Consider the following 25276-nt stretch of genomic DNA (forward strand, 5'->3'; position numbering starts at 1 on the left):
GCGGAGGGCAACAAAAATGATTAGGGGGCTGGAACACATAACTTATGAGGAGAGGCTGAGGGAACTGGAATTATTTTAGTCTGCAGAAGAGAAGAATGAGGGGGGATTTGATAGCTGCTTCCAACTACCTGAAAGGGGGTTCCAAAGAGGATGGATCTAGACTGTTCTCAGTGGTACCAGATGACAGAATGAGGAGTAACGGTCTCAAGTTGCAGTGGGAGAGGTTTAGGTTGGATATTAGGAAAAACTTTTTCACTAGAAGAGTGGTGAAGCCCTGGAATGGGTTACCTAGGGAGGTGGTGGAATCTCCTTCCTTAGAGGTTTTTAAGGTCAGGCTTGACAAAGCCCTGGCTGGGATGATTTAGTTGGGGATTGGTCCTGCTTTGAGCAGGGGGTTGAACTAAATGACCTCCTGAGGTCCCTTCCAACCCTGATATTCTATGATTCCCCTTTAAACGGGCTATCCCAGCATAGATTCATTATTGTTTTATTTGGGGAAGGGAAGGATGGATTCTTATGGCTGGACTGGGCAGTCCCGGTTGATCCCCTAGGAACAGTTGATCATCCTGTGGCAGATCCAGCCGTCTAGCCAGGAATAAAGGGCGCATCAGTGCATGAATTTCCACCACCACCACCACAGGCTCCCTTCTCCCCGAGTTCCATATCTATGAGCCTGCTGAGGTCACAGGAGCCACTCCTTGATCCAGGCGGTCACCTGAGCTCCGTCTTCCCCTCATAGGCAGACTTAGGGCAGATCTGGGAGCCCACAGTGTTTCTGTCCCGCACTGCGACGCAGATGTCAGGATGATGGGCCCGCGCAATGCAGTCCGGACCCCTGATGGGCTCAGTCCACCCCGGCTTCTCACAGCTGACTCCCGTCCACCCGTGGTAGCAGCGGCAGCAGAACTGCCCCCATGCCCTCTGGCCCGGCTCGTCCAGGCCCACATAGTTGTTCAGCATGGGGTCCGCTCCCCACTGCTGCGGGCTGAGGTGCAGGAAGGCTCCCAGCTCGTCGGGGCGCTGCCTCACACACCGTCCATGCCCATGGCACAGCTGGCGGCTGCACAGCTTGGCCGCTGATGTCACGTTCACCACGTAGGGCCCCAAGGTGTTGGTGATGTAACGGCGGAGGCTCCTGCAGCTCTCCTGGGGGGCGGAAAGCCACATTTACACCCAGTTCCGCTGCAGAGGCTGGCATGACCAGGGAGCAAATGCTGCCACCCATCTGCCCCACCAACGACCCCAGCCCTGCCCTGGAGGGACCCCACCTCCAAACTGAGCTAGGTCTCAGGGGCCCATTGGCTCGTGGGCCTCCCTGCCGAGAAAGAGGAGCAGCCAGTGCCAGCCATGCAGGGCCCCAGGGAAGGGATCTGAGAACCCACACACTCATCTCACACCCCTAAGAGTGAGTCCCTCTTCCCAGACATCTCCTACACAGCTGCTTGCATTACGACTAACACATAGGTGAGTAAATGCAGGCATCGGGCCACGTGGCTGGGCACCGTTCATGCCACATGGACAAAGGGCAGGGCCGCCAGAAATGAACGTACAGACTATTGCAGCTCTTAGTATCTAGGTGACGACCCCCTGGCTCTGCTGAGGGCCTGACTGGGGCAAACTGGGGTACTTACAGCTGAACGGGAGTAGGAGTTGTCCCCCCACAGTGCCAGGCCGGTGGCACCGAGCACCGCGCTCTCCCCGATCGTATGGACCAGGTCAGCCTGACCGAGGAAAGAAGGGAACGAGAAAGGGACATTTAGACAAGTAAACTTTGGGCACCAACTCTGGCACCAGTCAGTGGGGGCATGTTACCGTACAGGGCTGTTTTCTTTGCTGGTCTCATGGCACTGGCACCGCATCATCTGTGCATGTGTGAGAGGCAGTGCCCGTGGGACCGGTACCCGCCTGGTTCCGGACAGGTGCAGCGTGGTCCTGAGGGCGCCCACGAGGCGTGAACGTAATGTTTATGTTGGCCTGCAGGTGATATTGGCATCCCCCATGACACTGCATGTGCCCCCAGTACAGCACAGCCCCATGGTACTGTCGGGGCAGCATATGAGCCCCTGGCCCCACCTGCACTGAGCAATGCCCCTCATTCAGCGGTCGGTGTCACTGATGTGCAATGAGCCCTAAGCAGAGATCAAAACAAGCCGGGGTTTGCACTGACTGAGGCCGTGTCTACACTACAAAGATAAATCGACCTATGTAAGGTCGACTTACAGCCACCACATCTATTACTGCGGTGGCTGATGTTCACACTGCCCTCCTTCTGTTGGTGGTGCGCATCCTCACCAGCAGCGCTTCCACTGACTGAAGAGGGGCAGTGTGGGGGACTGAGATCCAGGGAGTGGAAACTGTGTGGCTGAGGAGCCAAGAGCAGACTTTCTTGTCAATTTCACAGCTGCAGTAGAGGCCTGAAATTGACAAGATGGCCAACAGCAGATGTTACTACAGGAAATTCTGTGCCAAAAAATTAAAAATTATGCACATAAAATTTTAAAATTTTGCTAATTGTATTTGTCAATAAATAAATGTGGCTCCAGCATGGGGGTGGGGAGCACAGGCAACTGGCTGCACTGAGGTGGGCGATCTCCCTGAAGCCTTCACCTCCCCCTGTACAGTGCCTGGCAGTGAGGCTGCACCTGACCCTGACACAATGCAAGGGCTGGGCCTGCCCCAGAAATGCCCTGTGGGCCCTGCCCCTCTGCGCCAGGTACACCAGGTGTGGGCAGGTTCAGTGCATCAGGATCCAAGTGTGGAGGGGCTTAGTGTGGGGGGATCCAGGTGTGGGGTGAGAGGGTTCTGTGTGGGGCAATCTGTGTGCAGGTGGCTCAGTGGGAGATCTGGATGCACAGTGGCTCATTGGAGGGTTCCGGGTGCAGGGGCAATGGGACTCTGCAGGAGATCCAGGTGAAGGTGGTTGCGGCTCAGTGGGGGGGTCTGGGTGAGGGGAGATGTGGCTCAGCGGGGGGGTCTGGGTGTGGATGGCTTAGTGGAGGGGGTCCGGGTGCTGGGGGAGTGGGGCTTGATGAGGTGGGGGTTCAGGTGCAGCTGGTTGGAGCTCAGTGGGGTGGGAGCCTGGGGGAGGGCTTGTCGGAGGGGTCCAGGTGGAGTGGGGGGGGCTTGTTAGGATGAGGGTTCGATGGGCCTGCTTAACAGGGGAGCCCCAGTTGCTGCCGAGGGGATGCTGCATGCCGGGTTCCCGCTCGCCTCCCCCCCCCCAGCAATTCCTCTATCCCCTTTTCTTCTCCATTCCCGTCCCCTCACTCCCACATTCCCCTCCCCATGCCCTATTCCACACCCCCTTTCCTTCCCCACTGTCTCTTCTCCCCACCCCATCACTTTCCTCACTCCCCCTTACCCAGCCCCACTGCGGGCACTCACTGTTGCACAGAAAACAGGAAGGCTCCCAGCACACAGAAGGAGAGCCCGACTGGCAGTAGGACCCAGGAGGCGGCATACAGCTGCAGTCAGCAGAGCCCAGATGCAGCCTCCTTCAGCTGGGCAGCTCTGTACTTGCAGAAATGGGGCGGGGGGGGCGGCAATGGCATGTAACCCCATGTATCCCCCATGCCTCGCCTCTGTTTGGGGGGGCAATAATATCCCAAAAACTACACCCATGATCTCCCCCACACACAATGTGTAGCTTCCCTGACATTTTCTGCAGGGAAGCACAGGAATTCTGGGGCGGGGGGGCATTTTCTGTGGGAGCACAGTCACGCAGAATCCCCCCAGGAGTAATCAGATATAAGGAAGGCAGTGTCTACACAGACACTACCTAGTCCTAACTACACCGACATAAGCCTCTCATTGAAATAGTTTTATTATGTCAGCATAGCAGGGGAGTTACATCGGCAAGAGGAGTATTTCAGTGTGTACACCTACACTGTTTTGTCTGCAAAAGCTGACTTTCATTGACAAAACTGTGTAGTGTAGACAAGGCCTGAGGCAACTGGGTGTATCCTGATTACAACAGCCCTCATCCTTGCTAGCCCCGGCTGTCCTAGAGGTGCAGCTTCATCACCTAGTGGCCATCAGCGGCTGATCCAGGGCTATTCCCAACCACCAAGAAGGCTGGAGTCTACTGATGAGCAGGATACCAGGCACATGGATCTCCAGCTCTGGTTCTCTCCTTTGTGTCCCAATCCCTGGCTCTTACCTTGGACAGGTACCTGGCGGAGTGCCGATAGGAGACTCGGGAGTATGCTATCACCGGCAGGGGGTGCTCCAGGCCAAACTGTGCCACGCGGAAGGCCTCTTGCAGGCGGTGGTGAACGTAGCTCTGGCGCTTGGCCGGCGGAAGCTTGGGTGGGAGGTAGATGCTCGGGTAGAGGGCGGTGGAGGCCTCCCAGAGCCACATGAGCCGATTGTTCCGCAGCACCTCCATGGCATGGCACTCCCCCGTGTAATTCCCCCCCTTCGTCCAGTTATCGTTGAAACAGTCAGGGAACCTGTAGAAGCCCCACAAACCCCAGGGCCTCAGCTCTTTCCCCAGCGCCAGCGTCCTCTCCATGAGCTCCTGGGCTGCTCCCTCGAACTCTAACTCGGCCAAGTAGACTCGCTTCTTGGCACGCATCTCTGGGAACCTCTCCCGGACCCACTGTTCAGAGGCCTCCTTGTACACTGCCTTGGGGCCCCAGTTCCGTCTCCACAGCGGCCTCCACTCCTCCCAGTCGACCACGGCCAGCCCGTGGAAGTCTGGCTGCAGGAGCTGGGTGATCGCCGCCGCAGCCCTCTCTAGGTGCTGCTTGAGGCGGACTTTCTGGGGGATCCCCCCATTGTGGTGCTTGCCCTCCAGGGAGATGTAGGGGTAGAGTCCAAACTTGTTCTTGTAGAAGATGGTCATGTTCTGGCCCTGGAATGCATTGCCTTGGTTCTCCACGATGGCGTAGTCCTCGAGAGGCAGGGCAACCCCAAAGCGCTGGTGGCACCGGGCTGTGGGCATGTTCCACACCACCACAAACGGCTCGTGCTGGAGAAGGGGGCCGGCGGATGCACTCTCCCAACTGCGCCCTCTCAAGGGCAGGATGGCTCCGAGGCAGAACAGGACCCAGGGCCAGACAGTTAGGCCCAGAGTCATGGTGGATGTTCTGCAACTATGTCCGGTCCAGACCCCCTCCTGCTTCCTTCCTGAATGAACACCCTACAAGGAGAGAGCAAATCAGAGGCGGGGTGAGACCAGGGAGCCATGCCTGATCTAACACTAAGGGGAACAGCTTGTCCACGGCTTCCTCTCTCAGCCCCACATCCTCTCCCTTGAGCTCCAGCCATGGCAATGGGAGCAACCAACACAACCTGTGCCCCAGGACAGACTGTGGCAGGTCACCCTGGAATCCTGGGGAAAGGCCCCAGCCCATATCACCCACGTCAGGCTAAGGAGGACCTGATGCCAGCTGAGAACTGGTCTTTTCTTGCTACATCCTGAGATTGCCCAAGGTCGGCTTGTGGTTGAGCCCATTGGGGCACCAAAGGGCTACTGGAGAGGATAGCTGTGCAAATTATGCCCCAGGATTGAGAAGCATAAAACCCCATGGCTTAGTTTGCTCTGGGTCCCTCCTCGTCCTTTGTTTTCCCTTCCAAATTACAGGTGTAATGGGTGTTGAAACCTATAGGTGGTGTTTCTCTGATTGCATTAGTGCATCCCAGCCAGCTCTCAGCCTGGGCTTTGTCTGCCCCCATGATGTTGTCTCCACTGTTTCCTGCCCCTTGGACTGGACCTCACCTCTGACCCGGCCTTCCCAACAGATCACACTTGGACCAGGGACTCGCTCTCCACAGGGAAAGAGCCAGAACTCCCAGTGTTGACACCAGCAACCAGCATCACCCCCAGATTGGTGCCCCGGGAAAGGAGCCCCTGCTTGGCCCGTCTGGGTGCAGCTCCCAGGCTGGGATGCTTGAGAGGATCTAAGGCTCCTAATTCCCAATGGAAGCTGGGAACCTTTGTGGATCTGGGCCTTAGGTTCTTTGGGGCAGGGAGTGTCTCTTATTATGCATGACGGGCAGAGCTGTCCCTAGGGTACGGTGAATCGGGGTGACCGCTCCGGACCCTGTGCTTTGGGGGCCCCACGGGCTGACACAATTGGCCAGCATGGCTGGTCCCGGAAGTGATGGGTCAGTCCCGGAAGTGACAAATTCATCACTTCCGCCCCGGGCCCCGCAACCCCTAGGGACAGCCCTGATGACGGGGTCCTGATCTTGGAAAACCTCCTACAATGAAACAGCCACATTCTCGTCTCCCGCCGTCGCTCTGATCTGCGGTCAGGGCCTCAATAGCACGTGGCTAAGGGCAACACTAGGTTCTCTCTGCTGGTGCCCCTCCACACCAGGGTACACAGATGGTCCTGAGTGGGCACCAAGAAGCTCAGGCTGGGGGAACCACCTAGGGGGAGATTTGCAGGCAGGGGTGCAAGTAGGGCAGTACCCTCCAGTACGCAGTATCAGCAAGAGATTTTTAGTGGGTACGGGGTATCAGAAAGACTTGGGGCTAGCTCCCCACCCCGGAGGGCGGGGTGGGGCTGCGCTCTGCTCCTTAAAGGAGCAGAACGGGGCTAGGGAGAACATTCATTCTTTAAATGGCTTTAATAGCACAATACATATGCTAACAAATGTAAACAAAGGCTTTGTTTAAGTTTTTTAGCATATATATTGTGCTGTTACATTGGTCAGGGGTCCTTAGGGGGGATGGGGGGGGGGATGGACAGAAGGTGTTTAAACAGTGTTTTTGATTCTGTTTCTCCCCATTGGTCTGAATTATCCATGACATTCATACTGCATCACATCAAGTCCAAATCATTAGAGGAATGCCTCTGCTTGCACCAACCAGAGGATGTTTGGATTCTGATGTCAACCCAGTTCTGCAGCCTTATGGGAATCAGGTATTGTCCCCAGTGTACACAGAATTCTTCTTTGCAGCCAAACTAGTCTAACATGCATTTTGTTAACTGGAACTGGAGCAGCAAAACAAAGAAAACAAATGCCTCATTTTCCAGCTTTGTAGGTGAGAGAACTATAAGTGAAGATTATAATGCCGGACACTGATGGCCATAAACCAGCTGCCTCAGGAATCTGCCAAGAACTTTGCTGAAAATATGTTCCTCATCTTAGCAACGGAACTACAACTTATCAGACATCTGCCCACCTTTATTCGAATGAAGCTCCTTCTGATCTGACAGCTCAGGCATTGTCAGTTTCATCCAGAACAATTTACAAACTTGGAACCTAATCCTGTAAACTCTTAATCATTTGATCAGTCCCATTGAAGACAATGGGACTATTTGCATGACTATGGACCACTTTTGTGGACTAGTAAGAGTTTCAGAAGTCTGTTCCTATAAAAACAACGAGGAGTCCTTGTGGCACCTTAGAGACTAACGAATTTATTGTGGGTTATAGCCCACGAAAGCTTATGCCCAAATAAATCTGTTAGTCTCTAAGGTGCCACAAGAACTCCTTGTTGTTTTACTGATACAGACTAACATGGCTACCACTCTGAAACCTGTTCCTATAAAGGAAGTTGAATGCCCCATTGAAATGCAATGTTTGGGAACAATACCATAAAGCAGTTAAGGATACAGTTCTACTTAAAATTTATCTTTTAATAAGTCAGACCTATGCTGAAATGGCTCCTCACCAAACTCCCATATTCCATATAAACAGACTGAATACTATATATGTGGGGGGAAAGTGAGTAGTTAAGCATGTTGATGTTTGTATATACAAAGGGGGGTGTCAGAGGGGACAGGGAGAGCGTGGGGTCCCCGGGCTGGGGGCAGGCCAGGGAGGAGTCACATGGAGGGTCACGTGGGGAGGTCACGTACCCCCCCCCCCTGTGTCCCTCCCATGAGTGCTGTACCGGGAAGAAATGATTTCTACTTGCACCACTGTTTCCAGGGGGGCAGTTAGGCACCACTGGGAGTTGGGCGCATAATGCTCAGGCTGCCTGTAAGCCGCAGCACCAGCGGGGAGCATAAAATATCACGTTCCCGCTCATGCACAAGCCATGCCACTGCCCCCCTCCCCACTGGGCTCAGATGCACCCTCCCTGCGGTCACTCCAATGGCCAGCGAGGCGAATGCAAGGTGGGGGAAGGGGTCCAGAACAGTTCTGACTCTCCCCACTTAACATCTGATCCAACCGTTGGACCAGGCCCGGCTGCATGCGGCCAGGGCAGCCAATGCCAGCTCGCCACTCCCCAGCTGCGACAGAGATATCTTCGGAGAGAGAAGATTAGGAACCAGATCGGTCTCGGGTGCCGCGTGACAGCCCAGAGCCACGCTCTAATCCCCCCAGAATGCACTGCCTGGGCTCTCACTGCCTCCTAGCACCCCGGAGACAGGCTCTAATCCCCCCCCAATCTGCTGCTCAGAGCTCAGTTACAACTGACCTTGTTGCTTGAATGTCATCTACCTTTTCCCCCATCTATTTTCACAGCCCTGGTAATTCTAGGTCTGTGTTTTCCCAGCACAAACATTCCAACACTTATCTATACACTGCACTCGCACCAGCAGCCCAGCCCTCCTGGGAGACCCTGCAATAACAAACCCAAGTGCAACACTCAGCACTTGCAAGCAACCCTACGATAACAAACCTGTGTGTGTATAGCCCAGCACTTCCAAGCAACCCTACAATAACAAACTCACGTGCAACATCCAGCCCTTGAGAAACTCTATAACACCCTAGTGTGTGAATTCCAGTGCTAACAAATGACCCTGCAATAGCAAACCAATGTGTGCAGCCCCTGTCCCCCCAACAACCCTACAGTACCAGCGTGCATGTAACTAGCTCCGCTTGAGCCCTTAGCGGGGTTTGATCGATGGCACTAGAAGCACAAGCACTATTTGAGCTAAAGAAATACCTCTTAGCAGGCAGCTGTAGTAGACTTTTAGCCTCTTACATGAACCCGCCACTAGAGGGAGACAGAGACACACTCTCCCCAGTGTGGGTTACATGTGCTCTTGAGCAACTCTGCAATGACCAGTCCCTGAATATAAAGCGCATCATCAGAAGCAAGCTCCCCACAGAGCAGGACACTCCACCTCACACCTGCCAGAACAACAGATGCAAAACCTGCAGCCATATCTCCACTGCTACAATGATCAACACCCCCCTCCCCCAGCACACTTTTCAAGATCCACAGGTCCTACACATGCCAATCACAACATGTGCTGTACCCCATCCAGTGACTAAATGCCCCAATAGCAACTATGTTGGTGAAACTAGGCAATCCCCATGCTCTGGAATGAACCCTCACAGGAAAATGATAAAAAGACAAAAGCACCCTATCACCCATGGCCGAACACATCTCACAAGGCGATCACTCTTTGTCCTTTGACCATTCAGTCCTCAGCCCCAAAGGAAACCTGCACAACACTTACAAGAGATGAGCCTGGGAGCTTAAATTCATAACTTTGCTAGACACTGAAAATCCCAGACGGAACAGAGACAGACAATAGATTTATGGCTTATCACAACAATCTATAACCCACTAACAACCCCTCTCAGCTCCTTTCCTCCTCTAACTGCAAGGGTGTTAATGGGCCACCCCACCTTGACTGGTCCCTTGAAACATGTGTTAAATACTTATGCTAAACAATTGTTCAAATCTGGGATTTAATTGTGGCACTTTGAGGAAGAGCTCTGTATAGCTCCAAAGTTTCTCTCTTTCACCAACAGAAGTTGGGCCAATAAAAAATATTACCTCACCCGCCTCTAATATCTCCTGTCTAATGTCTCTCTAATATCCCCTAGAGTCAGAGAGCACATGGGCATGTGATGGGGAGGGGACATTTTTGCTAAGGAAGCTTCCGAAAGGAGCTCAGCAACATTTTTAGATGGGGGGATAGAACGGGTGCATGACAGCTTCAGCAGGGATGCTGTGCTAGCCGAAACATTGTCAGGTCAGTACAACTGGCCCCACGGAGCTCACAGTGTGCAGTGTTCCAGGGATGCACAGACAGCTGTTCCGTACTCGGAGCTCCTCAGGGGGCTGGGGTATTGACAGGCCAGCATTCAGGGTGGCTGACGTCCCACCTGGACTCATTCTCATTTCCCCCACCCCAGCTGAGGGTCCTTTCCCAGCAAGCTCCACAGCAAATGAAGATCCCGGCAGCAGGGAGTACGGTGTGAATGATCACATGACTAACAATGACTACATAGAACCAGCTGATGGCTCTTGAGGGTGATGGGGTAGGGCGGGATGCAGCAGATTGATCTCAGCCACTCTCTTCCCCAGTTCTCCCGGTGTTGTCACTGGGGTTCAGAAGAGCTACAGCCACGACAAACCCCATTGCCACCTTGCATGTCAACCGTGCTTCCCCACTAGAGCTGCTCCCCTCCCAGGTGCAGGGGGACAAGTGTGCAGGAGGCTCCTGGGGGTTTCCCTCATCACACATGGGTCTCTGCAGAGAGTGCTGCCTCCTACAAAGGAGCCTTGATCCTGGTGACTCCAATCTACTGGACAGGAGTGGATCCAGTGGGCCCACAACAGAGGTAGGGGTTACCACCCCAGAAGTGGCTGCATTTCACCAGTGGGGGAAGTGACTCCTGTATAGTAACCATAGGCCAAGGAGGCCAGGTTTGATTTTTCTTGAGAAAAAATAGGAGTGGTTCCGATGCTGGTTCCATTTTATCCAAAGCCCCGATCTCCAGATAACAGCCAGCGTGGGCCCATCTCCCTTGTGAATACTTAGAGCCACATTCTACTTTCAGATCCATACAGCGCATCTCCACTTACAAGAACCCAGTTAAACTCATAAGAACGGCTATAGTGGGTCAGACCAATGGTCCATCTAGCCCAGTATCCTGTCTTTGGCAGTGTCCATGCCAGGTGCTTCAGAGGGAACAAACAGAACAGGGCAATTAACAAGTGAGCCATCCACTGTCGTCCAATCTCAGTATCTGCGGGTTTAGAGACAGCTGGAACATGGCATTGTGTCCCTGGCCATCTCAGTTAACAGCCACTTATGGACCTTGCCTCCATGAACAGATCTAATTCTTTTCTGTGTATAGAGCAGGGGTTGGCAACCTTTGGGAAGTGGTGTGCCAAGTCTTCATTAATTTAAGGTTTTGTGTGCCAGTAAAAGGTTCCGCGTGCCAGCCTGGCAGCACGAGCAGCAGACGGAACCTCAGACCGGCAGCGGGCTGAGCCGCTCAGCCCGCTGCCGGTCTGGGGTTCCGTCTGCCGGCTCCTGCCAGCCAGGGTCCCAGCCTCTGGTCCCGCTCAGCCCACTGCCGGCCCAGGTTCCGTCCATCCAGGCTGACAGCGGGCTGAGCGGGGCTGCCAGCCAGGACCCCGGCTGGCAAGGGGCTGGCGGCCGGGACCCCAGACTCGCAGCGGGCTGAGCGGCTCATCCCGCTGCCGGTCTGGGGTTCCATCCACTGGCCCCTGCCAGCCAGGGTCCCAGCCGCCGGCCCCGCTCAGCTCGCTGCCGGCCCAGGTTCCGTCCATCCAGGCCGGCAGCAGGCTGAGTGGGCCTGGCAGCTGGGACCCTGGCTGGCAAGGGGCCGGCAGCCGGGACCCCAGACTGGCAGCAGGCTAAGCAGCTCATCCCACTGCTGGTCTGGGGTTCCGTAATCCAGGCCGGCAGAGGGCTGAACGGGGCCGGCGATCGGGACCCCAGCTGGCAGCAGCATGCCACTAAAAATCAGCCCGCGTGCCGCAGGTTGCCGACCCCTGGTATAGAGCAATCCCTCACTAAGCCCACCCCCCTACACACACACAAAACCAGCTGCTTCTCCCCACCTCTCAGCACAGTTAAGAGCAGACAGAGCTGTGGCAAGAATTCACATTACCAAGACTTCCCTCTAGTTACGAAACAAGTTGCCAAATGGTAACACAAAGCAGCCTTGTGGGTCAGAACCCACCACGATTGCCCCAACAGACAGATCAAAGGCCTTTTGAAGAGGCACTCGCCTGGTTTGCTGGAAGTTGCATTTATTCCCTTCCTTGCAAGATACGCTTTTGCAATGGGGTTTCCCAGCCATTAGCCTGGGGAAATTCACATCTTAGTGGAGCCTGCTATGAGTCAATTGTCCCATTGTGCTATCTAGCACATGCCCAGTACAGGATCGTTTGCAATTAACCCCTAGAACAACTGACCAAGGGTCCTGGGCCTTCTCCATCACAAACAATTCTTAAATCCAGATTGGTTCTAGGAATTATCATGGGGCAGTTCTCTGGCCTGTGTCATGCAGGAGGTCAGCAGATGATCACAAGGGACCACCCTGGCCTTGAAATCCATAAGTCACATCACACAGTTTGCGTGACATAGGGGAGTTGGCGAATGGGTCTGGAACTAACCCTTACTGCTCTCCCACCTGTATATATAGGACTTTAGCTCCACCCCTAATTCAATTAACCTGGTCCCTGGGAGGGCCTTATTTTAAAATGACCCATTCTCCAGTTTGGGTTCCCCCCTCCAAAGAGAGAGAGTCAGACTAGAAGCTGGCAACCAAAGAGACGAGGGAAGAAGTGACAGAAGAGCGATGGGTCAGAGGACGCCCCCTCCAGCCAGCCTGTCCTCTCTTGAACAAGAAGGGTGGCACCTCCTTGATGCCAGCTGGGATGCCCTTCTGACACTCACCCACCATCCCTCTACATAGAGTGCCCCAAGAACTTCTTCCGGTCCGTCCGGTGCCTAGTTATAAATGCCTCCCAAAGGATCTATTTGCAGCAAGACAGTGGCCACCGCTGTCTTCTCCCCGTGTACCTCACACATTGCAGATATTCTTGTCTGTCCTGTATGGGCGCCTGCATGTGACTGTTGCCCTGGGGGTCTGGCTGTGAGACTGATGGCCTGGCAGTGTGCCAGGCCCTCCCTGTGTCTCAGCTGGAATGTGCCTGTTATTAGCTGCAGTAGCTCAGGGTGATGGTTGATCCCAGCCCGGGGAGCAGGTTGTGGGGGGCCCTGGGAGAGAGGCACCTTCCCCTCTGCGCTTGCCATAAACTCCTGCAGTGTAGCCTAGTGGGTCGAACACTGAAGTGGGTTCTATTCCTAGCTTGGCCGGCTGGGTGACCTTGGGCAAGTCATTGTGCTATCTGTGCCTCAGTTTCCCCATCTGTGAAAGGGGGCTAATGATCCTGACCTCCTCTGTAAAGCACTTTGGGCTAGATTCACAATAGGACTTTAGACACAACTGCTACTTTAGACACCTGAATCAGGGATTCACAAAACCACTGCCCCTACCCCCAATCTCTGTAGGTGCCCAAACTTTTTCGGCACCTAAAACTTTCAGGGTAAAAGTTCCCTGGGCACATCTGTTTCTGCCTCTGAGCATGCACACTGCAGCCCCACACATCCGGGCACCTACACCCCAAAGAGCGATCCATAAACCACAGGTCTCGCAGGCGGTGAGATCAGCGCCCTGCTGCTTAGCCAGCCATGCCAGTCTCCTGCCCTCGCTGAATCCTTGCCTGCTGGAACTGGGCACGTGACCAGCCAGGCTTGGCACAGGTGTAACCCACCAGAGCTTCGTCATCAATGCACAAGGACCAGCCCCACGCAGATTTGTTAGCAGGGCTCTTAGCTGATCGGCCTTGGACACACAAGGAGCAGGCCTGGGGAGTCCCTTTGCTACCATGCTTTCAGCTCCAAGCCCCATGTCCCATATCTGGGCCTCAAAGGCCTTCCCCTCTGGCAATGGGAATAGAGTAGGAGGCCACTTGCTGATTTCCCCACCCCGGCAGCTTGGGGGGCCCCCCATCATAAGGCCGGCCCTGCTGCTGCTAGAGATTTCTCCAGCTGCTTCCCCAATGATCCAAGGAGGCAGCTCTCGTGAGTATCTCTACATCATAGATTTGCAGAGTCTCTCTGTAGAAATCCCCTTCTGGCTGGACCAGGAGAGATACAGGCTCTCTGATTTACCCAGGTGAACATGGCAGATGGCCCAAAAGGGAATGCCTGGGATTTGGACTCCCACCCCACCACCCACGGGAGTTTGTGGTAGCCCAATCAAAACTAAAACAACCAAGCAGTGGGTAAGGTGGAGGGGGAGAGTTCTCCCCACCCCCAACTTTTAATCAGCATCTCATTGGCACACTGTGCGGGAGTCAAATGTCCTTCTTCATCCAGAAGATGGGGAGCCCTCTGAGGTCACGGTACGGTGTCTCCAGGAGGGTGTGACCATAGGGATCCTTCCCTGGTGGACTGTAGGCGATGGGGCCAGGAGAACCTGGTTGCCCTGGCAGAGGGAGGAGGCGTGGTGGAGGACCAGGGGGAGGGGGCAGAAAGTGTGCAGAGCTTACATGGGCAGCTGGTGCAGGTAAACGGGGTGGTGGAGGCAGCCCAGCAGCAGCAGTCCTGGAATGGAAAGGGGAAGCATGGGGTGGTGAAGGTGGCAAGGGGAGTGGAGGGGGAATGGCAGATTGTGAGGAGTTTAAAGAGCGGGTCGGTGGAGACAGAGATGGTGGCAATGGTGGCGGAGGTGGTGGTGGGCACACAGTGGTGGTGCAGTGGGCAGGGAGCGTGGAGGACGGTAGTGGAGGCAGGTTGGCTCCTGAAGTTCTGCTGTTAAGATGGGAGGTGATGGGGCTGGGCTTTTCCAGTCCCCAAGCAGGTGCTCTAGCATGAGGAGGGGGGCTGGAGAACATTTGCAGGAACTCCATGGGGACCAGGGAGCTCATGAACCCCATGCTCTGCACCGGCTCAGATGCAGTGTAGCCCAGGTGGGCATAGAAGTGCTGCTTGTCATGTGTAGTCAGATGCAGGTGCCTGAAGCCACGGGACTTGGCGTAGCACTCGGTGGCTTCCATCAGCTTCCGGCCATACCCCTGGCCCCGCAGCACCCTGGAAACCACTACCGTTTCCACAAACAAGCTCTGGGGCTGGCTGACTACGCGGGACAACCTGGCGTGCCCAAGGAGCTGGGTCTTCGCCATCTTCCCTTCCTCGGCAGCCTCTGTGGCCCTCTGGGTTTTAATCAGCACCAGGCACAGGGGGAAGTTGTCCGTGGACTTCTGGAGTGAGTACATGCGAGAGGTCTTGCTTTTCTTCCACTCTTCGTTGATGAGCTCGGCGCAGACCTCCACCAGATCCGGCCTCTGGTGAAGGGGAACTGCTGTGAGCAGCTCCGAAACTGAGCCCATTCTTCCCACAGACGGGAGACCAAGCGGGCAAAGCTTTGCAAGTCACAGAGAGCTAGCACCGCTCCCCAAAGCCACGATACACCTGGGCGGGTGCACACAGCCAGACGCAACCTTGCTGCTGGAATTCCAACGATCACTGCAACGGGCCATTCCCACTGGCCTTGGGCAGATTTGCGGCAGGGTAGGGAGACACCAAGCCCCCGGGGGGGGGGAAGAAACTCCCCCAGGCGAATCCAACCAGGCGCACGCCCAGTCTTGCAAGGGTTCAGTAAGTGCTATAGGTCGTCTTGCACCAACAGCTGATGGAAACAAAGCAATAGGCAGAGCTGTCACCATCTCACTCCATCTGGCACCTGGAGAGTTTATTTCTTTTAATTTTTTCCATTTCTGGATGAGCATTTGAAAATCCACCCACAAAACTAGCCCTATAAATACCACATCTATTAGAGGAAGGGATAGTAAATGGGGCAGGAAGGTCCCGGAGGAATACTGGCTGGGTCACAGAGCTGCCAGAGCCGAGCTGGGCTGGTCCCCTTCCCTGCCCCAGCAAAGGGGTATGGGCCAAAGAGTGCTGGGCTCCGACTGGTCACACCTGGCAGATGGCCCCTGGGGGCCAGGGACACAGAGTGTAAATCCGAGCATGCTCTAGCTTACATCCAGGGGTGGGTGACAGCTGGTCCAAGAGTACATGGAGGGCAAAGGTGGCCTAAAGCCATCTCAGGCCAGGCGCCCTGCTCCTGCATAGACAAAGAGGAGTGGGGACTCCGCAGTCTGCACAGTAGATCAGTCTCAGGGGCCGGTCGAGTCCTCACTGCTGAGACCAATGGGGCTGATCAGTGCCAACTGCGATGCCAGGTTCTGTGATCAGGACACCCGTCCGAGAAGGACAAGGCTGAGAACCACCAACTCATTGCACGCATGCCCTTGCTGCCCACTTGAGAGAAGGCCTCGGCTCGACCGTCAGGACAAAGAGGGAGAGGGCTGTGTTAGGCTGGGCTGGGCGAAGTGGGAAGGGGCCATGCCACAATCACAGTCCGTTCCAGATGGGCACCGTCTGTACCAGGCCGAGGAGGTCCCTGCCCCATCTCAGCTTTGGCTTGTGCCGAGCTTTAAACCCAGGAGACACATGCACACGCTGAGGCTTGGTGACTACTTTAATGGAGGCTGCCTGTGCCCCCCACGAGATGGCAGCAAGTCATGGCATACGGGGTACCCCTCCTGTGTGCCAGCTCATCTCAGAGCTGCTGTCGGGCAGCTGGATCAGACCCTCACAAACCACCCGTGCACCCAAGCTAGGGGAGACAGAGCACAGTAAAGGCTGCACCTTGCCAGTGGACAGTTTAGGTAGAGCGTCCCTGCCTCCCAGTCACCCCACCCACTGGCACTGAGCCAGCAGGTCACAGCCCAGCAGATAGGCCTGGGGATGCAGTGAAATCCTCACCCTGCCCCCACTCCCCCGACTTCCGCTCTGGCTGGGTCATGAACCTTGTGAAATTGCAACATGCACAGTCACCACCACGACTTCCTCTGAGCCATCCACTCGCTGGATTTAGAGGCGCCTTGAAAAGACCCCAGCCTCTCCCAGCAGGGGGCGCTGTAGGGATGGGGCAGGAACGCTGGCTGGTGAGGGGGGGTCCTAGCTACTCCAGCCCCAGCCTCTCTCAGCAGGGGGCGCCGTGGGGAGCAGGGCAGGGGGTGCTGGTTGATGACTGGGGATCCCAGCTACTCCAGCCCAGCCTCTCCCATTATCAGAGCACGGGTCTGCAGGTTGCTCAGGCCAGCACCTTTCATCAGCACTAAAGTCACTTAAAAAGACCCTGAGAGACAGAGCAAACACTTGCTGTCCTCTGTCCAGGGCTTACAGGGACCAGCCCACCCCTGGCACTGCGCCCTGGCACCACTCTGGAGACGCTGACCTCACGCCCATCAACGGGGCCTGAATTTCCTGGCACTGGCGGGTGCCTTTCCCCGAGGCTAGTTCCCCTTGCTAGGAGCCGGCAGGCTCTGGGAAGCCACAGGCAGTTTGCAAGAGGAACCACCAGCTAAGCAGTTTTCTCAATACAGTCCGATAGCAACGACTGTGCTTCCCCGCCAGGGTCTGGAGACAGAGAAGGGTCTGGCCTCGGCAGGCGGACGGGCTCCCAGCCCTGCTGCAGCTCGACACTGAGACAGGCTAACATCTCCTGACCTGGGACAGCCCAGATCCGACTGTCGTGTACCCCATAGTACCTGCACAATCCACCCTGGTGCAGCCAACCCCAGCTCAGATCCCCCCACCCTGAGCCACAGCCTCATCTCCGGGGCTTCGTCCAGTCTCATATTAAAAGGCCCAAACGAGGGGGCGCCCTGTTCTGGGGAGGAACAATCACAGCCTCGGACATCTCTGCAAACGGGCCCCATTCTCCAGCCTGCCTTTGCCATTGCTCCATTTCAACCTCGTAGTGAGACTCAAAATACCCATTCAGGCCCAGGGGAATGGCATTAAAGCCAATGGCATCCCCCTTTATGCCAGGACCCCTCTCGGGCCTGCCCGGAGCAAAGCCAGCCTCCCAATCCCCTCTGCAGGCTAGGTATCATCACCCCCACTGGGGAAACTGAGGCATGAGGCATGTCCAGAGCCAGTAGTGGAGTTGGGAAGAGATTCCAGGAATTCCTGGCTCCCAAGCACTATGGAGACTGAGTCAGCTCTGTTAGCCGGGGAGCATGTTTTTGCTGGGTGTCCACTCACCCTGCCCAGCATCAATGCCCGTTGAGCTCCTGTGCTCTGCGTCTCCTCCCTGCCTGGGGATCGGCTCAGAGCCTCTGCTCTGACTGAGGCCCCAGAGACGCTGTCCAGCCTCTTTCACAAGCACCTCACAGGAAGCTGCACGTTCCCCAGCCAACCACAGACACTGACACCCAGTTCTGCTTCCCAGCCATGAATGACGTGTCTGTTTAAACACAGGATGAGCCCTTAACCCACGGACCTGAAATGGAAATTGGTGTGGGGCAGCCCCTCCCCAGCGCTGGCACGCAGCCCCGAAAAGCTCTGCTCGCTGGGGGCTCCTAAAAACCAGGTAGGGCATGGCAGGATTTCAGTTCAAAGGTGGCCGAGTTGGTGGGTTCTCAGCCTGATCTCCCCATGGAGCCATCGTGTGGGCACAAACCAGCCCCTTACGGGCAACTTCAGCACAAAGGCCAAGAAGGAGGATGGCGATAGAGACGGAGTTCCCTCCACAGCTGTCAGTGAGGGGAACATCCAGGGGGGCACAGTGAGGAGACAGCTTGCCCTGGCGCTGGCTGAGCTAGACCTGGTCTCTGGGGTTTCAGCCTGGCACCTTCAACCTTCAAATAAAAACAAGACCCCAGCACAAAGGCCCGGGGCATACAAAGGGTTAATCCAGGGAGTATTCACTATGGTACCCGGCGCACTCCCATAACTGCTATGCCGATACACAAGCCCCTGGGGGACCAAGCTTCAGGGCAGAAGAGTAGGGAGGAAGGAGGACCAATCTCCAGATAGGCCTGCCTGTCTAGTGAACCTACCCAGCCAGGGTCCTAGCAGGCACCCACAGGGCACTGCCAGGGAACGCTCACCCTGCCAGGGTCCCAGCGGGCACCCACAGGGCACAGTCAGGGGGAAGCTCACCCTGCCAGGGTCCCAGCGGGCACCCACAGGGGGTGTGTTTACATGGCTCAGAGCACAGAAGTGGGCTGCATCTGTGCAGCCTGGGGAAGTGTGGACATATGCCTGGGCAAACGGATAAACCCCTGCAGTGTACCTGGTGAGAAGGGGGCCCAGCTGCACCCTGCAAACATTCCCTGGCACTGGAACAGAAATTAGAGGCAGACGAGGGGGTTGCCCCCAGGGTCAGACAGAGCCGTGGGGCTCCCACCCACATTCCTGGGGGGGAGTGGGTCAGCCACCAGGGCTCCACCTTGCTCCCCTAGGGGTGGGGAGACCCCTCCGCAGCAAGTACAGCTCCACTTCCAGGGCATCGTACCTGCCATTCAGCTCTCCTGCTCCGGAGGTTCGTCCTAATTCTCCCTCTTGGGACCAGATCCCTCCCTGCACCTGGCCCAAGAGGCGGCAGCCTCCCCTACTCAGGGTAAGAGGGGGGTAGGGGGACCCCAGAGCAGCCCCAAGAGTGCCCCAACATTGTGCCTCTACCTCAATGAGCCCTATGGGGTTTGCAGGGGTGCAGAATCACCGGGGTGCAGATCCGGCCCCACCTCCTCCCATCCCCATCTGCTCCCTTTCTCTACCCCTTCCCCCCAGGATGGCCCCTGGGCCCAGAGCTGCTGCAGAGGTGGTGTAAAGGCCAGGGCTATTACCCAGGGGCTGACACCTGCCTGGCACAGCCCCTTGGCATCAGCCTTGCTGGCACAAAGGGCACCTGATTCCCCATTGCTCTGTGCAGCCATTTAAGCCAGGGCAAAGTGTGGGTGAAACTCCCTCATGGTGACTGAGTGGCACTCAGCACCCTCTGTGCACTGGCATAAATAACTACCCGGGGCATAACGGAGAACCAGGCCCCAGAGCACGACTGGCACAGCCCAAGGTGTTCACACCCTTCGGGTGCTCCCACCACTGTGTCCCTCTTGTGGCTTCCACAGACATGGGCTGGCCAAGCTTCCTGCCTTTACCACCAGGGACGGCTCAGGTGCAGGGCAGGGCCCTACCCACTGGCGCTGTTGGCAAAGCACTAGCAAGAGCTGTGGGTAAATATGGGGTTTCCCTCCCCAGTGCGGACAGAGGTTCTTTTGTCTGAGATCCAATGTGTCACTAGACCCACCGTCTAGACAGTGCAGGGACAGAGAAACGCCCCTGATCACGCCTGTGGGTTTAGTCCCCAGCTGCCAGGCCGGGTCACAGCCCGAGAGGGACGCTGTGGGGCAGGGCCAAGGGGACCCCCAAATTGCCAGGCCGGGTCACAGCCCAAGTAGGACGCTATGGGGCAAGGGTTCCTCCCCCGCTGCCAGGCAGGGTAAAACCCCGAGCGGGATGCTATGGGGCAGGAGCTCCCTCCCGCTCAGAGCCCGAGCGGGGCTCCCCCCCCCCCGCAGCCAGGTCGGGTCACAGCCCGAGCAGGGCGCTATGGGGCAGGGCCCCGTTTCCCCGCCGTTCCACCCCCTCGCAGGGCCCCGGTACTGACATGGCGGCACCGTGAGCTGTGGCTCGCGCGTCCCGTCCCGTCCTGTCCCGCTGCTCTCCCCCGGCGGCAGACACAGCGCCGCCTGCTGGCCGGAGGCTGCCGATCGCTGAACCCGCTCCTCGGCCGTGTGAACGGGGCAGTTCCCCGCGTTCGGTCAGGCCCGGCCCATGGACACCCGGCCTGGCCCAGCCCCGCTCATAGACACCCAGCACGGCCCACTGACACCCGGCCTGGCCAGGCCCATTGACACCCAACCTGCCCCATTGACACCCGGCAGGGCCCCGCTCATAGACACCCGGCCCGGCCCATTGACATCTGGCACATTGACACCCAGCCCATTGACACCGGGCCCAGCCCATTGATACCCGGCAGGGTGGATAAAAATCAATGATTTTTTTTTAATCAAAAACATCGGATTTTTTTTACCTAAATGGGGTTTTTTTTTATAAAACGCCTTTTAAGGAAAAAACCTATCTAAAAATAGTTCTAATTAAGATACATTATAGCTCAAAAATATCTCATCATGGAATAGGGATTATAAATTCTAATTCTATAGTATGAGACAATATATTCATGTAATGTTTAAGACAAGTTTTGTAAATGAGTTCCAATAGTTATGGATTAGGGACCCGATTTTATGGGATTCCAGGGGCTTCTGTATAGATTATTTAGGTTAATCTTTCTATCTACCAAATGGGACTCAGTGCTCAGTCTAGAACAGAGGTGGGCAAACTACGGCCTGCGGGACCCTCCTGCCCGGCCCCTGAGCTCCTGGCCCGGGAGGCTAGCCCCCGGCCCCTCCCCCACTATTCCCCCTCCCCCGCAGCCTCAGCTCACTGCGCTGCTGGCGCAATGCTCTGGGCGGCGGGGCAGTGAGCTCCGGGGGCAGCGCAGCTGCAGAGCCCGGACTGACCCGGTGCTCTGTGCTGCGCAGTGCGTGGCTGGCTCCAGCTGGGCGGCGCGGCTGCAGCGCCACCAGCCACCGGTGCTCCAAGCAGCGCGGTAGGGGGACAGGGAGTGGGTTGGATAGAGGGCAGGGGAGTTCGGGGTGGTGGTCAGGGGGCGGGGGTGTGGATGGGGGCGGAGCGGTCAGAGGGCGGGGAACGGGTTGAATGGGGGCAGGGGTCCGGGGGGGGGCAGTCAGGAAGGAGGAGGGGTTGGATGGGGCGGCGGGGGGCAGTCAGGGGCAGGGGTTCCAGGGGCGGTCAGGGAGCAGGGGTGGTTGGATGGGGCAGGGGTTCCAGGGGGGCAGTCAGGAATGAGAGGAGGTGTTGGATGGAGTGGCGGGGGGCAGTCAGGGGTGGGGGTTCCGGGGGGGTCAGGGGACAGGGAGCAGGGGAGGTGGATGGGGTAGGGATCTCAGGGGGGCAGTCAGGAATGAGAGGAGGGGTAGGATTGAGTGCCGGGGGGCAGTCAGGGGCGGGGGTTCCTGGGGCAGTCAGGGAACAGGGAGAAGGGGTGGTTGGATGGGGGCAGGGGTCCCAGCGGGGCAGTCAGGAAGGAGAGAAGGGGTTGGATGGGGCGGCACAGGGCAGTCAGGGGTGGGGGTTCTGGGGGGGGTCAGGGGACAGGGAGCAGGGGGGGTGGATGGGGCAGGGGTCCCAGGGGCGCCGTCAGGGAACAGGGTGGTTTGGATGGGCCAGGAGACTGGGGGGGGCCGTCAGGGGGCCAGAAGCGGGGGGGGGTGGATAGGGGGTGGGGGCTGGCCCACGCCCCCCTCCCCTAACTGGCCCGCCATACAATTTCCAAAACCCGATGCGGCCCTCAGGCCAAAAAGTTTGCCTGCCCCGATCTAGAAGATACCATCAGAGATGCTTAGTTTTGCAGTTCTCAAACTGTGGATTTGTGTCTCCAGAGATAACATGCTTGTTAATAGCAAAAATGTTTTAAAATAAGTAAATAAATAATATTTAGAGGTGAGAAATAACAGACCTCAACCCTATTGTCCCTCTGCAAATTTGTGTACACAGAGTCAATCCCTTACCTCTCTCTAAAAGTGCAAAGTTTCAAAAAGTTCAATGAATAGAAGATTGTTGGGGTCAGAATAGAGCTTGACAGGGAGAAGAAGTCTGGAGATAAATGTGAGAAGGGAGGGACAGGCAGTAGAAACTAAAGTGAAACTGAGCAGCATATTCCAGAAGTCTTGAGGTCTTTCTGAGTGTAGCTTTCATTGATTTATAGACTCATAGACTTTAAGGTCAGAAGGGACCATTATGGTCATCTAGTCTGACCTCCCGCATGATGCAGGCCACAAAAGCTGACCCACCCACTTTCCCTTAACTCAGCTGTTGAAGTCTCCAGATCGTGATTTAAAGACTTCAAGTCGCAGAGAATCTTCCAGCTTGCGACCCCTGCCCCATGCTGCGGAGGAAGGCGAAAAACCTCCAGGGCCTCTGCCAATCTACCCTGGAGGAAAATTCCTTCCCGACACCAAATATGGCGATCAGTAGAACCCCGAGCATACAGGCAAGATTCTCCAGCCGGACCTTCATTTTACCAGCGATGGCATGTTATTGCCTAATTGACTAAAATCATGTTATCCCATCAAACCATTCCCTCCATAAACTTATCTAGCCTAATCTTGAAGCCAGAGAGGTCTTTCGCTCCCACTGTTTCCCTCGGAAGGCTGTTCCAAAATTTCACCCCTCTGATGGTTAGAAACCTTCGTCTAATTTGAGATCTACCATATCATTCTCTCACTATGTAAGGGGGACTGTTGTCCCCTTACTAACATTCAGTGGGGGTGTTTTGGTTGCTAACTCCCAGTGCTAAAAGAAAGGGGAAGGGTCGCTGGGAAATCAGGGCCCTGAGACTGACAGTCTCCAGGGGCAATGGAGAGAGGCCAATGCTCCAGGTCAGCCTGATTGACAGGGCAGGCAGGCTAATCAGGGAGTCAGGACGCCAGGGTGGGGTCCGGTCCTCCATGTGAGCTGGAATTGCCTGGGTCAGACCGAGTGGGGCTGAGCTAAGGAGAAAGCAGAGGCCCAAGCTGAGCTGGGGAGCAGAGCCGCACCAGCCAGAGGGGCCAGAAAAGCAGCCCAGGAAGCAGGTCAGAGCTGGGAGCAGAGTCACAGAAGCAGCCCACAGAGCAGACCTCCTCGGGGGAAGAGCTGCAGCCACAGAACCAGAGACACAGCCCAGAGAGAGCAGCTCCTGAGCTTTGAGCAGAGCTGCAGCCACAGAGCCAGGTGCAGTGAGCAACTGGGGCCAGCCAAGGGGGGATTCTGGGCAAAGGGCGCAGCGCAGAAAGACACCCCCAGCCTTGTAGGCCAGACTGGGAGGGGGATCTTAACCCGATGGGGGGCTGATGCTGGGAAGAAGGGTCCCACCACCCAAAGCCCAGAGCTGTGTGGCCACCATCAGAGCAAGTGTCCAACCCGCAGCATTCCTGCAGCACAGCCAGGGCCTGAGAAGAAGGCTGGGACCTACAAGGAACAGACAGTGAACTACCCAGATGTTCCAGAGACACTGTTTGTAATGTTCCCTGCTACAAAGCGGGGTGATGTGTTTTCCTTTAACCTTTCCCATTTTTTTTTAATTAATCGTTGATTAAACAACTTGTATTTGCTTTAAATTGTATGTAATGATCAGTGGGTCAGGGAAGTGCCCAATGCAGAGAGAGTTCCCTGGAGTGGGGACACCCTAGCCCCTGTCCTAGGTGACCACAGCAGGGTTGGGGGTCGAGCCCCCCAGGAATCCTGGGCCCAGCCTTGTTGGGGTTACGAGGACTCTGACAGACAGGAGAGTGGAAGGGGAGTCCTCAAGGGCAGGGAAGCCTCTGGGTAAAGGAAGTGGGAGCGAGGACTCAGATCCTTTCGCTGGCCCACTTCACCGGGGAAGTGCAGAAGCCAGGAAAGTTCCCCACAATAGCGGGACCATTCCCCCGCTTACATAATTAGAAGGGAAAACCTATAATGGCAGCAGATCGTAAAAGAGACCCAGTTTGGGAATATTTTAATGAAGTTCCTCTACCTGTGGGTAAGACAGGCATGCGTACAAAATGCAAACAGTGCAACAAAGAAATGCAAGGCCTGGTTGCCCTCATGAAACAACATCATGAGAAGTGTTCCTTCTCAGAAGGAAGCTGTGTTGAAGATGATGGAACATTTCAGGTTGGTAAACTTTTTTATTTCATACTTCTTTCTTAAGGTCTGCCTGACTTCCTTCTGGACTATTCTTGAATTCTCATGTTTGAGCAAAAAATATAGTTGTTACTCTATGGTACTATCATTTTAGATGCAGTTGTGATGAAAAATAAATAGCTGAAATAGGCAGATCTTCCTCTTACAATTTCACCTTTAAAGTAGTACTGAATGTCAGTGAATGCAATGAGTAATACTAAATGAGCAGTGTGGTAATAATAATTAAATAACTGCATTGACTTATTTTGTTTAGGAGAATCCATCCTCAACATACAGGATTCTGAAGACTATCCACCTTCAAGATCACCATAATTTTCTATAGTTTCAGAGTTATCTGCCAATGATAGTGTTTCAGTCACATCATGTATGTCACATAGTATATCACCTGTAGCAAAAAGGGGAAAAAAATCTCCATCATCCAGAAACAACCATATATAAGTTTGTGATAAGAACCAGCAGATTACAAAAAGAGGTAATTGATGAAAAAATTGCCCGGTTTGTTTATGCAACAAACTCTCCTTTCCGTATGATTGAGAACCCACACTTCATTAACATGGTTCAGTCATTAAGAGCAGGATACAGTCCACCCAACAGAGCAGATGTCACAGGCAAATTGCTGGATAAAGTGTATGAAAGAGAAATTGAGCAGTGTGCAAAAGGTCTAGAGGGTGAAATTATTAACCTGAGTCTTGATGGGTGGAGCAGTGTCCACAATAATCCTGTTATGTGCTTGTGTGACAACAGAAGAAGGGAATGTCTTCCTTACAGAAACAACTGATACAGCTGGAAATGCACTCACAGCAGAATACTTACAGGAAGTAGCAATAAAAGCTATAACAAACTGAAAAAAAATCCAAATGTCTATTATGCAGCTTGGTCACAGACAATGCTGCAAATATATCCAAGATGAGAAGAAA

At 55.4% G+C, this 25276-nt stretch overlaps 2 protein-coding genes across 3 annotated transcripts; both read right to left on the reverse strand.

The window, feature by feature from the left end:
• Positions 1–475: 475 nt before the first annotated feature.
• On the reverse strand, positions 476–20264 carry HYAL3 (hyaluronidase 3). Its single transcript, XM_024193628.3, has 4 exons — positions 20218–20264; positions 4160–5143; positions 1632–1721; positions 476–1146 (listed from the first exon to the last, which is right to left on the reverse strand). Exons 2-4 carry the CDS (start codon positions 5078–5080, stop codon positions 712–714), a joined length of 1446 nt encoding a protein of 481 aa, XP_024049396.1. The 5' UTR covers positions 5081–5143; positions 20218–20264; the 3' UTR covers positions 476–711.
• On the reverse strand, positions 14003–20022 carry NAA80 (N(alpha)-acetyltransferase 80, NatH catalytic subunit). 2 transcript variants are annotated; one of them, XM_024193629.3, is made up of 2 exons: positions 19066–20022; positions 14003–15381 (listed from the first exon to the last, which is right to left on the reverse strand). In XM_024193629.3, exon 2 carries the CDS (start codon positions 15080–15082, stop codon positions 14048–14050), a length of 1035 nt encoding a protein of 344 aa, XP_024049397.1. In that variant the 5' UTR covers positions 15083–15381; positions 19066–20022; the 3' UTR covers positions 14003–14047. The 2 variants fall into 2 exon arrangements, with proteins under 2 accessions (XP_024049397.1, XP_024049398.1); XM_024193630.1 differs by lacking the exon at positions 19066–20022 and adding an exon at positions 18844–19049.
• Positions 20265–25276: the final 5012 nt, after the last annotated feature.

The sequence above is a fragment of the Terrapene carolina genome, unplaced genomic scaffold (genome assembly GCF_002925995.2).
Source record: "Terrapene carolina triunguis isolate 2854851 unplaced genomic scaffold, T_m_triunguis-2.0 Scaffold235, whole genome shotgun sequence".
In the NCBI taxonomy this organism is placed as follows: domain Eukaryota; kingdom Metazoa; phylum Chordata; order Testudines; family Emydidae; genus Terrapene; species Terrapene triunguis.

Coding starts and splice junctions, on each gene's coding strand:
- HYAL3 (XM_024193628.3), bottom strand. CDS start 5,080: ATGACTCTGGGCCTAACTGTCTGGCCCTGGGTCCTGTTCTGCCTCGGA. Junction 1,722..4,159: donor CCGCCAGGTACCTGTCCAAG/GTAAGAGCCAGG, acceptor TTCCTCGGTCAG/GCTGACCTGGTCCATACGAT. Junction 1,147..1,631: donor ACTCCTACTCCCGTTCAGCT/GTAAGTACCCCA, acceptor TCCGCCCCCCAG/GAGAGCTGCAGGAGCCTCCG.
- NAA80 (XM_024193629.3), bottom strand. CDS start 15,082: ATGGGCTCAGTTTCGGAGCTGCTCACAGCAGTTCCCCTTCACCAGAGG.